This window comes from Pinus tabuliformis, chromosome 8 (assembly GCF_031772625.1).
Source record: "Pinus tabuliformis cultivar Carrire ecotype Pingquan chromosome 8, CPIR1, whole genome shotgun sequence".
In the NCBI taxonomy this organism is placed as follows: domain Eukaryota; kingdom Viridiplantae; phylum Streptophyta; class Pinopsida; order Pinales; family Pinaceae; genus Pinus; species Pinus tabuliformis.
In genome coordinates this window covers 1,224,173,777-1,224,188,792 of record NC_142294.1, presented here as the reverse complement: position 1 = coordinate 1,224,188,792, position 15,016 = coordinate 1,224,173,777, and the positions used below count along the sequence as shown (strand labels likewise).

At 32.5% G+C, this 15,016-nt stretch overlaps 2 protein-coding genes across 4 annotated transcripts in view; both read right to left on the bottom strand.

Annotated features, from left to right (window-relative positions):
- LOC149239804 (uncharacterized) overlaps positions 1-10,124 on the bottom strand; it is a 91,824-nt gene extending 81,700 nt beyond the window's left edge. The window contains exons 1-2 of one of the 2 annotated variants that reach the window (XM_089373548.1): positions 9,544-10,124; positions 7,641-8,708 (exon numbers count right to left, since the gene is read on the bottom strand). In XM_089373548.1, coding sequence (XP_089229674.1) covers positions 9,555-9,836 — 282 coding nt within the window. In that variant the 5' untranslated portion in view covers positions 9,837-10,124 and the 3' untranslated portion in view covers positions 7,641-8,708; positions 9,544-9,554. Of the gene's footprint in view, positions 1-7,640; positions 8,709-9,543 lie in introns of those variants that run through there. The other variant, XM_089373546.1, reaches the window with a different exon arrangement.
- On the bottom strand, positions 3,585-6,932 carry LOC149239805 (uncharacterized). Of its 2 annotated transcripts, XM_089373545.1 has the most exons (4): positions 6,122-6,932; positions 5,424-5,908; positions 4,583-4,666; positions 3,585-4,402 (listed from the first exon to the last, which is right to left on the bottom strand). In XM_089373545.1, the coding sequence occupies exons 1-4, from the start codon at positions 6,432-6,434 to the stop codon at positions 4,370-4,372; spliced, it is 915 nt and encodes a 304-aa protein (XP_089229671.1). In that variant the 5' UTR covers positions 6,435-6,932; the 3' UTR covers positions 3,585-4,369. The 2 variants fall into 2 exon arrangements, with proteins under 2 accessions (XP_089229671.1, XP_089229670.1); XM_089373544.1 differs by having other exon boundaries at positions 5,424-6,932.
- Positions 10,125-15,016: the final 4,892 nt, after the last annotated feature.

Sequence of the window (15,016 nt, the reverse complement as noted above, 5' to 3'; positions counted from 1 at the left end):
TATTAATTACCAAATTTTGATATTTATATTCATATCATTATTAATATTATTAATGTAATTATAAGTATTAATAAACTTAAATTTAATATTAATTTAAATAAATAAAAAATTATATTAATAAATTTAGGATTTAATTTTTTAAACCAGTAAAGAGCCATAATTTAATATCATAATTTAAATAATAGATCAATTGGTTTTTTTATTCATCTCACAAAATTTATGAATATGTAATATTATGAAAAATCACATATTTTTCTTTCACATTATAATGGATCATCAAACAATATTATAATCTATGAAAACGTTTCATATAACAAAGATTAAAAAACATTAACACAATTTTTGACCACCATCTTTTTATATATTATTGTTTTATATTTTAAGAAATAATTAAAGAATAGTTGATTTATATTTTAAGGAATGATAAAAAAAATATAATCTATATCAACAGCTACTTTAGTTTCTCCATCGTAATGGTATCTTCTTCTAGGGGCAGGTCATTGATATGTGGCAAGGTCCCTTTCCCATATGGAAAAATGCCTCTGCACTAGGCCTAAATGGTCTTCTTGCTCAACAGTGGAATCAACTAATCTGGTCAATGCGGAATAGGGGTATATGTAAATCTGAATCGGAAGATTATCTTATCTGGAAGGGGGCCAAGGGTAAGCTGAATGTCTATGTGAAAGATATTTATTTAACACTTCTAAAAACTCATATTTCTCTTCCTGCAATCATTTTCCCCATTTCCTTTTGGAAATCTGGCACTCCATATAAGATTATCATATTTGCTTGGCTAGTTTTTCATAATGAAAATCTAACATGGGACAACCTACAAAAGAGGAATTGGCATGGTCCGGCTATTTGCTTAATCTGCAAAGCGGAGGGAGAAAACAATCTTCACATTTTCCTAAAATGTGTTCACTCCCAGGAGCTATGGAGGGACCTGGCCACTTACTTTGGTTTCACAAATATATCACATCCTTCTATAAAAGATGCACTTATCTGGTGGAGTAATCAGAAAGAGAGCTGGCGACTTGTTCCTTTAATTGCTTTATGGTCTATCTGGAAATGGAGGAACAAGTCTCTATTTCAAAACGACAAGGATAGTTATAAATCTGTCTTTGAAAACATCATCTCTCAGTACCACTCTATTTCTCCTTACAGCTCACAGCAGAAGAAAGCTAAGACTAAGGAACATTCTTATTCTCCTTGTCCGACGGACATTCCTAGAGCTTATTTTGATGGGGCTGCTCAAAATGGAATATGTACTTGTGGAGTCTACATTGTCACAAAGGAGGATCAGCATATTGCCATATATTGGAATGGGGGTGAAGGATCAAACAACAAGGCGGAAGCTATGGCACTAACAGGGCTTCTTCAAATCAGTATCTTCTTAAATATTGAGTCGTTGCAGATCTATGGCAATTCCAAAATCATTATACATCATGTTAATGCCAAGCTTTCCATAGAAAATCACTATCTGTCTGGATGGATGAACAAAATAGAATCCCTATGGTCATCAAGAAAGGATTTTGCAATAAAACATGTGAACAGGTCCCAACATACACAGGCAGATGAACTATCAAAGAAAGGACTTCAATCACAAGTTGGTAAATGGGAAATGACAATTGCAGTGGGGGAACTAAGGTACCATATTCAGGATTTCGATCTTCCGGGTACATAACTCTCTCTTCCATACATCTGGCTCTGGTATGTACCATTCCCCGGTTTTTTTATTTACTCTATCGCTCAAGCTCTTTCTGTTATGTAAGTATTGCCCTACTTTCGTACTACCTTATTTCCAGAATTCCCATGACTACAGTCTCCATGGATTTAGTTTTATTACTGCACTATGAAGGTTATTTCTGCATTCTGAGTTGTTGAATCAACTCTAGACTTTCTGTTATGTAATTCAGATATACCAATATAATAGAATTCCGCTTTTTTTTCTTCTGAAAAAAAACAATGATTATTTTTTTTAATTATTGTCTAGCATAATTTCAAGCCACCACCCTTTTACTATAAAGTAAAATTTATAACCAACTAGTATTACAAATTAATGTGATCAACTCCAACCTTAAAAGCATTTTGTGTAACCTAAAAATGCACCAGCCTTATATTTTCACATTGCCAATTTTGCTATAAATCCGAGAGATCTAAGATGAAGGTTTTCATATCCCATATGTGAAGGACGAATGTAGCAAAATTGGTTTCATCGAGTTCGTTTTTGAGGCTCAAGGAATTAATATTATTAATGTAATTATAAGTATTAATAAACTTAAATTTAATATTAATTTAAATAAAATACAAATAAATTAGTTTCTTAAAAATTAAACATTAAAATATACAAATAAAAAATTATTTTTTTAATTTAGGATTTAATTTTTTAAACCAGTAAAGAGCCACAGTTTAATATCATAATTTAAATAATAGATCAATTGGTTTTTTTTATTCATCTCACAAAATTTATGAATATGTAATATTATGAAAAATCACATATTTTTCTTTCATATTATAATGAATGATCAAACAATATTATAATCTATGGAAAAGTTTCATATAACAAAGATTAAAAAACATTAACACAATTTTTGACCACCATTTTTTTTTTATATATTATTGTTTTATATTTTAAGAAATAATTAAAGAATAACTGTTTTATATTTTAGGGAATGATAAAAAAATATAATCTATGAAAATGTTTAATATAACAATGATTAATTTTTTTTTAGTTATTATTTATTAATTTTTTTTAATTATTGTTTATTGTCGAGCATAATTTCAAGCCACCATCCTTTTACTATAAAATAAAATTTATAACTAACTTGCTCATTTAGATTTTCTGGCAAACTGTAAACAAGTATTACAAATTAATGTGATCAACTCCAACCTTAAAAACATTTTGTGTAACTTAAAAATGCACTGGCCTTATACTTTCATTTGTTCCAACCCTGTATCCAAGAAGACGCTTTCCAGCTATGCATAGAGAACATCTTCCCTATTCATTTTTGAAAAACTATATAATTTCTTTAAATCCATTTTGTTCTAAAAAAACAATAAATAAAACACATGTTGAAGTTCTCTTATATATGAAATGATGGAAAAATAAAAACAGAGTTGCAAAAATATATGTACAGAAAGCTCCCTGACAAGAACCATTTAGCACCAGAATCTTATGAAATAAACATAAACATAAAATCCAAATTAGCACCAGAATCTTATGAAAGAAACAGAAACATAAAATCCAAATTACTCTCATTTTCCAAAGTATGAAACACTATGAATATTTGTATCATATTTAATTTTTTTTCACAACCTTCTTAACACAACTTATTTAGGACACTTGCAACAACATGGGCACCTAAATTTATTTCCACAAATACCTTTCATTTAATGCCTACGTAGTGAAGCTTCATCATTCTCTCAAAGTCTTCATCAGAATCATGCATTTTAAGCGCATCAATACCATCAAATGTAAAGAAAACCAATGTTTTGAGAGGGAAGCTAAAATCCCTGAGGATAAAAAAAGCGCAGAAATATTAGTCACCATGCTTCAAGAACATCGTAGAGAGAAAACCTGCATGAAACAATATGGCAGTGTGGTAACCCATTGCATTTTACACGTTAAAAACATCGTGATTGGGTGCAGAATTCCCTGTTCCACAAGGTTTAAATGTGTACCAAAAATAGGGCAGCAATTTCACTACAACAATAAACGCATCAACACAAAATCCTTTTATCAGGTTGCTACCATTCACTTTTACAAATTCTTAGTAGCCTGTCTTTTTAGGCAAACCAATAGCAAGTTCCTTTCCACGGGCCCAATCCCGCGCCGTAGTTTCACTTTCACCAGGCCATATAATATCAGACAATTTTGGCTTTATATGATATTGATAGTCACTGATGGTGGCTGTAATTTCTGGAGGGGTGACCGATAAGCTGGTTCGGTTTGACCAGTAACCACTGTTGTGGATGTGTGTACTAGCTACGTTGATAATCTCAAAAGTAGATCCCATCAAGTCTCCATTTTTGTCTAATTTCATAGGACACGCAATGTCGTTGAAATGAATTTGCAGTATTATCTTTCGCAATTGTGCTCCTCCTTCAATGAGATCACTGGTTCAATCCCAGCAGAGCTCAGGGATATGATGACCGGGCACAATTCTTACGCAAGCGGGAATCTGTGGCAGCTCAGTAACTTGTCAAAGATGGAGGCTTTACATATTCCATTTGCTAACTTATCTGGGTCCTTGCCTCCAGAATTAGGTAAGTAACAGAATCGAAGTAGGTTGGTGCTGAACATCAACAGACTTACTGGATCAATACCATGGTAGCTAAGCAACAGTATGAGCTTGAAGACGGCCAACTATCAATCCGCCAAGGGAACATGCTCACCATTTCCCTGCACGTTTTCATGAAAAATAAAAATGAAGCCTTAACTTTTTGAGAGAAATAATCATGTAAAGGCGAAAGTCATTTGGAGAAAAAATTCTTTATGTCGTTCGTGCTTTTCCCTGTGCTCAAATCAGGTAGCTCTAAGGAAGAACATGATGCAGGATCTTCATTTAGAGATCGTTCGTACAGCTGATAATGGAGACTTCTTTTGGTTACGAAGTCGGTTTGATCTTCTTACAGGTGTCACTTTCATCTGCTCTTCACTTGAACCCTGCATTGTAGACAAACAACTCATAAAAAGGTATCTCTGAAACCAAATTTTGGAGATACACAATCAGACAAGTATGAAATTGGATCACTATCTATAACTCATTCAAATATTTCCTACATGCTGGTTTGTTTTTACATATTTATGGAATGAATTGAGGACTACCCAGAAGAAAATTTTCAAGGGAAGAATAGATATCCTAGAAATAAAATGGAAACAAGGTGCAGTGAAAAGAGATTTGACACTGAAATAAGAACATGAACAACATCTTTACATAAAATTGCTCACACAACACTGAAAAAATCTGATAAGATATATAAGAAAGATTGGTAGAATGGAAGAAGAGCATCCCCGGCTCCTAGAGAACTATTTTACCAACCTTGTAATGAAGAAACCAAATTCCATTTTTACTTGAAATGCAAAGGAAACAAGGTGCAGTGAAAAGAGAATTGAGACTGAAATAAGCACATGAACAACATCTGTACATCAAATGGCTCGCACAACACTGAAAAAGTCTGACAAGATATATAAGGAAGATTGGTAGGATGGAAGAAACCAAATTCCCCTGCTCCTAGACAACTATTTTACCAACCTCGAAATGAAGAAACCAAATTCCACTTTTACTTGATATTCAATGGCAATTGATAAGCAAGAAAATGCCTTGCAAAGGTTGGAATATTATTTCAAAACCAAAACACAAAGGTAGAAAAAACAAAGGAAAAGCTTAACAAGTTTGATGTTGGGATTAAAAGTAGAATACCTCTTTCATCAGAGTTGTGAAGCTCCCATAAGATGGAGAATCATCCATAGACATCTCTTGAGTAGCCATACTTCCTTGCTCTGTTTCCGAGTATGTGTTGCTTCTCCTAACCTTCCTCTCTGGGGTGTGAAATGAATTTTCTTGGGTACTTGATAAAAGCCAGGTATTGAGTTTTCTTTCTGAAGTGTTTACCACCTTTGATGGCAAATACTCATTAAGAAGTTCCACCTTCGGCACATAGGAATCCCTCGGCTCGAAGTTATTTTCGCAGGGCACAGTCATCTGCATTGAAGAAAAGTGATTTCTCTGGGGATATAGTATCTCCCTTCTCGGTATGGAATGACCATCTTCTGTAGGACCATTTTTCTCTGCTACAGTGTTCTGATCATGTTCTTGGGCTCTCTTAGGACTTGTACATTTGGCACTCTTTCTATACACACTGACCAAATATGTAGCAAGCATCGCAACTGCAAAAATAGATGCACCTATAGTTCCAAAAAGCAAGATATATTTCAGTGATTTTGCTGGAGTACTAGAATCTCCGAGATCATGAACAACTGATATGTCTGATCCCCCCTCCCTACTACTCTTTTCCACTAGAGACATGACAGATTCATTATGTCTGAATTCAAATTCATTTTGGCTCTCAAAATTTAGTGTCTTGGACTGACTGGCCATTGCAGGAATATAGTAATCACCTCCACCTGATGATGTGCTCAGTTCCTCTGGATCTTGAATGAAAAGGCTCTCAAAACTCTGTATTTCACTGTTAGTTTCTGTTTCAGATGAGGAGAAAACAAAGTCATGTGAACCACTATTACCAAAATGAGACTCAGATTCATGAGATACATCTGCACCAAAGTCCATAATTGATACCAATTCAGGAATACTGTCCTCAGAACTATTAACATTTTTTTCTGCATCTACTGGTAAGTTTTCTATATCATGTACACTGTCTAGAATGACAGATTCAAGAACTTGGGTATTCTCTGCATCAACTGAGACTTCCATCACCTGCTGGTATTCTGCAGCAACTTTTTGTTCTTTACCATATATTATATCAAATCCTTCTGTTCCAGCATCGATTTCTTCTGGCCATGAGAAGCCGATCTCAAATGAGCGTGGCACCTCGGTATACTCTTGCGATGGAGAAAATAAACCATCAAATCTATCTGCATCCTCTTGGCCTTCGGTTTCAGAGGACAAGGCTGAAGGCTCATAATTGTGATCTGCCTCATTGTGACCGTAGTCTGCCCCGCTGCCATCCCGAAAGTGGTCATGGACGTAATCAACTTCATGCCCGTAATGTGCCTCGTTACTCTGCACAGATTCATTTAATCCAGATGGGGTATGGGCAAAGAACTTTTAGCAAGGCTGGCATGGCTAAATGAGACCATGCATAACTGCATTTGACCCTGTATCCAAGAAGACGCTTTCCAGCTATGCATAGAGAACATCTTCCCTATTCATTTTTGAAAAACTATATAATTTCTTTAAATCCATTTTGTTCCAAAATTTAAATGTTGAAGTTCTCTTATATATGAAATGATGGAAAAATCAGAGTTGCAAAAAAAAATAATTTCTTTAAATCCATTTTGTTCCAAAAAAACAATAAATAAAACACATGTTGAAGTTCTCTTATATATGAAATGATGGAAAAATAAAAACAGAGTTGCAAAAATATATGTACAGAAAGCTCCCTGACAAGAACCATTTAGCACCAGAATTTAATCTTATGAAAGAAACAGAAACATAAAATCCAAAAGTTCTCTTATATATGAAATGATGGAAAAATAAAAACAGAGTTGCAAAAATATATGTACAGAAAGCTCCCTGACAAGAACCATTTAGCACCAGAATTTAATCTTATGAAAGAAACAGAAACATAAAATCCAAATTACTCTCATTTTCCAAAGTATGAAACACTATGAATATTTGTATCATATTTAATTTTTTTTCACAAACTTCTTAACACAACTTATTTAGGACACTTGCAACAACATGGGCACCTAAATTTATTTCCACAAATACCTTTCATTTACTGCCTACGTAGTGAAGCTTCATCATTCTCTCAAAGTCTTCATCAGAATCATGCATTTTAAGCGCATCAATACCATCAAATGTAAAGAAAACCAATGTTTTGAGAGGGAAGCTAAAATCCCTGAGGATAAAAAAAGAGCAGAAATATTAGTCACCATGCTTCAAGAACATCGTAGAGAAAGAAAACCTGCATGAAACAATATGGCAGTGTGGTAACCCATTGCATTTTACACGTTAAAAACATCGTGATTGGGTGCAGAATTCCCTGTTCCACAAGGTTTAAATGTGTACCAAAAATAGGGCAGCAATTTCACTACAACAATAAACGCATCAACACAAAATCCTTTCATCGGGTTGCTACCATTCACTTTTACAAATTCTTAGTAGCCTGTCTTTCTAGGCAAACCAATAGCAAGTTCCTTTCCACGGGCCCAATCCCGCGCCGTAGTTTCACTTTCACCGGGCCATATAATATCAGACAATTTTGGCTTTATATGATATTGATAGTCACTGATGGTGGCTGTAATTTCTGGAGGGGTGACCGATAAGCTGGTTCGGTTTGACCAGTAACCACTGTTGTGGATGTGTGTACTAGCTACGTTGATAATCTCAAAAGTAGATCCCATCAAGTCTCCATTTTTATCTAAATTTCATAGGACACTCAATGTCGTTGAAATGAATTTGCAGTGTTATCTTTCGCAATTCTGCTCCTCCTTCAATGAGATCACTGGTTCAATCCCAGCAGAGCTCAGGGATATGATGACCGGGCACAATTCTTACGCAAGCGGGAATCTGTGGCAGCTTAGTAACTTGTCAAAGATGGAGGGTTTACATATTCCATTTGCTAACTTATCTGGGTCCTTGCCTAGGTCCTTACGGCGTAATTATTTTAAGAGGATTTCAGGGATTATTTTGATGGGAGGAGGGGAAAAATCCATAATTTGGGAGATCTCCATAATTTTGACGTTCAAAACCACCCATCAAATAATACCTGAAATCCTCTTATATAATACCTGAAATCCTCTTAAAATAAAGCAATACGTTTGCTTCATTGAAGATCTGATTATATGCGCGTTACAATCCCCACATTATCATTCGACTATTATCTCTATCCCTCTTTTCTATAAAGTGCAATATCTGCAGTCTGTTCGCTGCTAGTAGAATATTTTCAATAATTATTTCATCCAGCGTGCGATTTGCTAGCTGTAGCCCAATTTCTTGGAGGATGGCAAGATCCATCGAAACCTGGTTACATAAAGGTAGTGGTGGTCAGATAGTAATCCAGAAAATACTTATTATTATCTAATTATTAATAATTTTAAGATTACTGTCAAGCTAGACACTAAATTCGTTATATTTCAATATAACGAATTTTAGATTTCCTTCTTTAAAAGCAGAAAGCACTGACCAGAATCTTGAATCCATTCAGGGGAAAAAGGAAGAAGATAAATTGACACAGACTAAATCTAAATATCTGTTGCATTTCATTATGTAGTATAGGAAAGTGATATATTTATAATAAACTGGAAAGTGCCCAATATTAAAAATATACAATCTGGTCCGATCATTAATACTTAGTGTTGGCCTTCCTCATTGTTGGTTTGACACCTGAGTTGAGTTGATAGGTTTTACCACCTTCGGAAAAAAAAAAAAATACTTAGTGTTGGCCAAAGAGAAACCAACTTACAAAAAGAACACTGAAAACATAGAAGCTGCGTTACTGCAGGAAGAACGCACCAATTACGCTGAATTTAACTCCAAGCATATTTGGAAAATTACACATAATGGGTTACAAAATTGACGTCTTATTTATCTCATTTAATATTTGAACATGTACTCTAGATAAAAATGACCCACCAAATGTTTAAAAACAAAACAAATATCCCAAATGAGGATCAAGCATTTGCTTGAATTGTATGTAGACAAAACAGAACAGCAACAGAGGAAAACAGAATAGCACAGAAGAAGAGGAGGAATTGACAGAAAAACCAAAATTTATATATCTGTTGTATAACAGTTGTATAATACAAGGGATTTGGTCCTGAGGGAGTTTTCGTGCGATCGAAAATGGCCGCCGCACCTGCAGCTGTTTCATCCGCAGCCGAGATCCATCGGATCCATAAGCTTCCAGCCCTGGCCACGAAGCTGAACCAGATCAGCGAAAACGGGAAGGAAGGGTTTGCGCGACGGGTTTCTCGCTACCTCAGCGGCGAAGGAGAGAAGAATGAATGGGAAAAAGTGGATCTGGTTTGCAAGGAGGGCAACCCGAGAGACCTGACAAGCATAGACCGAGCGGGTAGCAGGAATGGAGCGTACACGAAGGGAAGGGCGAGGGTTTATGCAGATATCTGTTCTGCATCTGCCCAGGGCCATGGTCACACAAAGGCTCCCTTCCGCACTGGATCACAGCCCCAGATCGCAGATCTGATTCGGGGACTCGCATCTGTCAAGATAGATCTGGAAGAATCTGCTCCTGAAATGCCTGAGGATAAACAAAGTAACCTTAATAGACAGGTAATATATACTGCGAACCCTGATTGTTTGATCAGGACTTGAAACAAACTTTTCCAGGACCGGTTGGATGGTTTGTCAATTTGAAGAGCCTGCTACACTTGATAAAACATCAAAGACAATTCTTAACCAATACAACATAAGCGTTCAGAAAATGAGCCTAAAGGAATATTACTTTATTTTTAAGTTGAGAAAAGTTATCTGTCAATACAAATATAATAATTCTAATTTTTTAATAAAAAATTTTATTTTCTATTTAAATATTTTATTAAATTTGTTAAATTTGTTGATATTTTATTTTATGATTTTTAGTATGTAAATATCTTTAATATTTAGTATAATAGCAAAAAAAAATTGGGAAAATAACGACTTGTTATCTATTATATTTTTAAAATTGTTTATTTTTTTAAATAGTGTTTAGGAAACAAAAGTGATAATTAATATGGGCAAGGAATTACAAAATTGAAAAATAAAATTTGTTTTATAAAAAGTTATGATATATATATATATATATATATATATATATATATATATATATATATATATATATATATATATATATCAAAAGACTAGTATTAAAAAAAATCCCTAAATCTTATGAGAATTAAATTATTTTGAAGTTTATTTTCATCCACATGCAATCCAATAAGAACCATAATAAATTGTTAATGAGTGTTAGATAAAGGAAAATTACTTCATTTAAGTTGACAAAGGTTAAAACTATGAGTAGAAATATAATAATCTTAATTTTTTCAAAAAAAAATTCTTTCTATTTAAATATTTTAATAATTTTTTGATATTTTATTTTATGATTTTTTGTAGATAAATTTCTTTCTATTTTAATATTTTAATAAATCTTTTGATATTTTATTTTATGACTTTTATTAAGTAAATATTTTTAATATTGTGTTAGTTAAAGGAAAAGTTACTTCATTTGTAAGTTTAGAAAGGTTAAAAGTGTGAGTAGAAATATAATAATCTTATTTTTTTAATAAAAAAATTTACTTTCTATTTTAATATTCTAATAAATTTTTTTGATATTTATTTTATGATTTTTAGTAAGTAAATATTTTTAATATTTAGTATAATAGTAAAAAATTTCTCATAAAATAATAACTTGTTATTTATTATATTTTTAAAGTTGTTTGTTTTTTAATAGTGTTTAGGAGACAAAAGTGATGGTTGATATGTGCAACCAAATACAAAATTGAAAAATAAAATTTGTTTAAAAAAAAGTTGTTTTCATTATATATATATTCTTCAAAAGACTTTGTATTAAAATAAAATCCCTAAATCTTATGGATATTAAATCAAGAATAATTATTTTGAAGTTTATTTTCATATAATAATCCTATTTTTTTATAAGTTTTACTTTCTATTGAAATATTTTAAAAAAAAAATTGATATTTTATTTTATGAACCATAATAAATTGTTAATGAGTGTTAGTTAAAGGAAAATTACTTCATTTAAGTTGAGAAAGGTTAAAACTGTGAGTAGAAATATAATAATCCTAATTTTTCATTAAAAAAATTACTTTCTATTTAAATAATTTTTTTAATATTTTATTTTATGATTTTTAGTAAGAAAATATTTTTAATATTTAGTATAATAGTAGAATTTTTCTGGGCAAATAATGACTTGTTATTTATTATATTTTTAAATTTGTTTGTTTTTTTAAATAGTGTTTAGGAGACAAAAGTGATGATTGATATGTGCAAGGAATTACGAAATTGAAAAATAAATATTTTCATTATATATATTTTTCAAAAGACTTTGTATTAAAAAAAAAACCCTAAATATTATGAGTACTAGATGGTAATTATTTTTCATATAATAATCCTATTTTTTTCATAAAAATTTTACTTTCTTTTTAAACATTTTAATAAGAAATTTTATATTTTATTTTATGATTTTTAGTAAGTATATATTTTTAATATTTAGTATAATAATAGAATTTTTGTGGGCAAATAATGACTTTTTATTTATTATATTTTTACTAAATCAAGAATAATTATTTTGAAGTTTATTTTCATATAATAATCTTAATTTTTTCATAAAAAGTTTACTTTCTATTTAAATATTTTAATAAAATTTTTGATATTTTATTTTATGATTTTTAGTAAGTAAATATTTTTAATATTTAGTATAATAGTAGAATTTTTTTGGTCAAATAATGACTTGTTATTTATTATATTTTTAAATTTGTTTGTGAAGTGACATCATAAACTCAAGCACGTCTACTATAGTCCCTGTACTATTCTCCCTACTATAGTCCCTACTATAGTCCCTATAGTATTCTCCCTACTATAGTCCCTGTACTATTCTCAAGCATAGTCCTATACTATAGTCCCTGTACTATTCTCAAGCACATTGGTGTGAATGCATGTCATTTAGATTTGCCTTGCCAACATTGCCTCGAAAATGTGGTTAATGTTAATCATCTCAAGCCTAGGTTGGTGTGAATGCATGTCATTTAGATTTGGCTTGCTAGCATTGCCTCCATAATGTGGTTAATGTTAATCATCTCAAGCCCTATGAACCTCCTATTCTAGAAGAGGAAGTTCACATTTCCCACCCACCTGATAAAATTTTGGATTTTCAATAGTTGTTGGAGGAAGACACACTACTAGACCTATAGCATTAGACTACGACGTATCTTGTTGGGCACCAAAGCCAACTTCCTTCTTAGGAAAAACGGTCGTCTCAGGTTACTTTTGATCATAACTTCCCACCCCTTGTTGAGAAGGTGGGGTCATTTTTGCTAAAATAATGAAGAAATGATGTGCCACATCTGGCAATCATTTATAGCTAGTCTTAATAGTTAGTTGTAGGATAATAAAGGCATGGTTAATCTTTAGCACTATGCATTTTCAGTTTATATTGTTTCTTAGTTAAACTAATCAGATCTCATCTTAAGTAAAATCTTATAAAATAAATTTTCTTAGAAGCATAAGATACAAATGTTTTGGGAATCAATATTCTTGTGCATTTTAGGTTTGCAAGTTTCTGTCTTAGGAATTTGAGTGTTATGTCTTATCAGACATCCAACCATCTGATGAAGGGAGGCAAATCTAGTGGTATAGTAGTTTGCAAATGGGAAAGAGGTTGAAGGGAGGCAAATCTAGTGGTATAGTAGTTTGCAAATGGGAAAGATCTAGTGGTATAGTAGTTTGCAAATGGGAAAGAGGTTGAAGGGAGGCAAATCTAGTGGTATAGTAGTTTGCAAATGGGAAAGAGGTTGATATCACCTCCAGAGCTCTCAAAATATGCAGTGATTTCGGATCCAAGAGGATGAATATGCAGTGATTTCAGATCCAAGAGGACGAATTAATGACAAATTATGCACCTACATAATGGATTTTTATATGCCACGATTCTTCTTCAATTTATGCCTTACTGCATTTCCTTTGCAACATTTGGTGCAATTGCTAGTTTACTTTAATTCCTCAAAATAGAATATAACACATATAATACAGTCAATGTTAAGAATAGAGAATATTTGTAATGCAATTATTTACCTTAATTCTTAGAAATATTATCTAGCATGATTCCTCAGAGAATAAAAAATATTTAAAAAAAGAAAATATAACACATGTAATGGCATTATCTATCTTAATTCCTTTGAATACCAAATAAAAAATATAACACATATAATGCTGACCATATTAAGAAAATCTTTGAAATATTAGATAGAGTAAGGACTCTTTAGGAAAAGAAAATATAATGTCATTATCCAATTTATTCCTTCCTCTGAAGATAAAGTGAAGAATATAACACATATAATACTGTGATATCTGTAATATAATTATCTACCTTAATTCCTAAAAATATCAGGTAGAGTAAAGGCTTCTTACGAAAAGAGAATATAACACATATTAGATATCATTTTGGGATTCAACTGCATTAAGAAAGTCATTCTTCTATGACCATTTCCATGTGAGGTAGTCATAACTGACTAATTTCTCATGATTTTTGAATAGTCCACTTAGCACTCATTGCATTGAGTATCTATCTTAATTCCTATGAATACCAAATAAAAAACCATATAATACCGGCCATATTAAGAAATTCTTTGAAATATTAGACAGAGTAAAGACTCTTTAGGAAAAGAAAATATAATTCCATTATCCAATATATTCCTTCCTCTGAAGAGGAGGTAAAGAATATAACACATATAATATTGTGATATCTATAATATAATTATCTATTTTACTTCCTAAAAATATCAAGTAGAGTAAATGCTTCTTAAGAAAAGAGAATATAACACATATTAGATATCATTTTTTTGGGATTCAACTGCATTAAGAAAGTCATTCATCTACGACCATTTCCATGAGAGGTAGTCATAAACTCATTCATCTATGACCATTTCCATGATATGTAGTCATAACTGACCAATTTCTCATGATTTTTGAGTAGTCCACTTAGCACTCATTGCATCGGGTGCATTGGGTGATGCTCACAGGGGTGAATAACTGGGATTGAAACTAGTGAAATGAATCACATAGCGTTAATCATCACTTCCAGGACTTGCACCCGGTAACCAAGGCATCCCGGGAGGTCACCCATCCCAGATCGCCTCTGGCTCAAGCGCGCTTAATTGTGGAGTTTTGCCCACAATGAAGCCCACTTAGCTTGCTACCCCATTTGCAAAACCTTAGCAAGTATTGTGCCTCATGAACCATTCAAGTAGAGCTCCCTTCTCTCTTCTGTAATTAAGTATTGAGGGTTTTTTGCAGTGCATTACATTAGATATCATTTTGGGATTCAACTGCATTAAGAAAGTCATTCATCTATGACCATTTCCGTTAGAGGTAGTTGTAACTGACTAATTTCTCGTGATTTTTGAATAGTCCACTTAGGACTCATTGCATCGAGTGATGCTCACAGGGGTGAAGAAGTGGGATTGAAACTAGTGAAATGAATCACATAGCATCAACCATCACTTCCGGGGCTTGCACCCAGTAACCAAGACTTCCCGGGAGGTCACCCATCCCAGATTGCCTTTGGCTCAAGCACGCTTCATTGTGGAGGTTTTCCC

Bases quoted from the DNA above. Each gene is read 5' to 3' on its own strand.
- LOC149239805 (XM_089373544.1), bottom strand. From the start codon at position 6,434: ATGGAAGTCTCAGTTGATGCAGAGAATACCCAAGTTCTTGAATCTGTC. The intron at 4,667-5,423 runs GTATTCTACTTT...TCTACAATGCAG, and splicing joins TCACAACTCTGATGAAAGAG to GGTTCAAGTGAAGAGCAGAT. The intron at 4,403-4,582 runs GTACGAACGATC...GAAAACGTGCAG, and splicing joins AGAAGTCTCCATTATCAGCT to GGAAATGGTGAGCATGTTCC.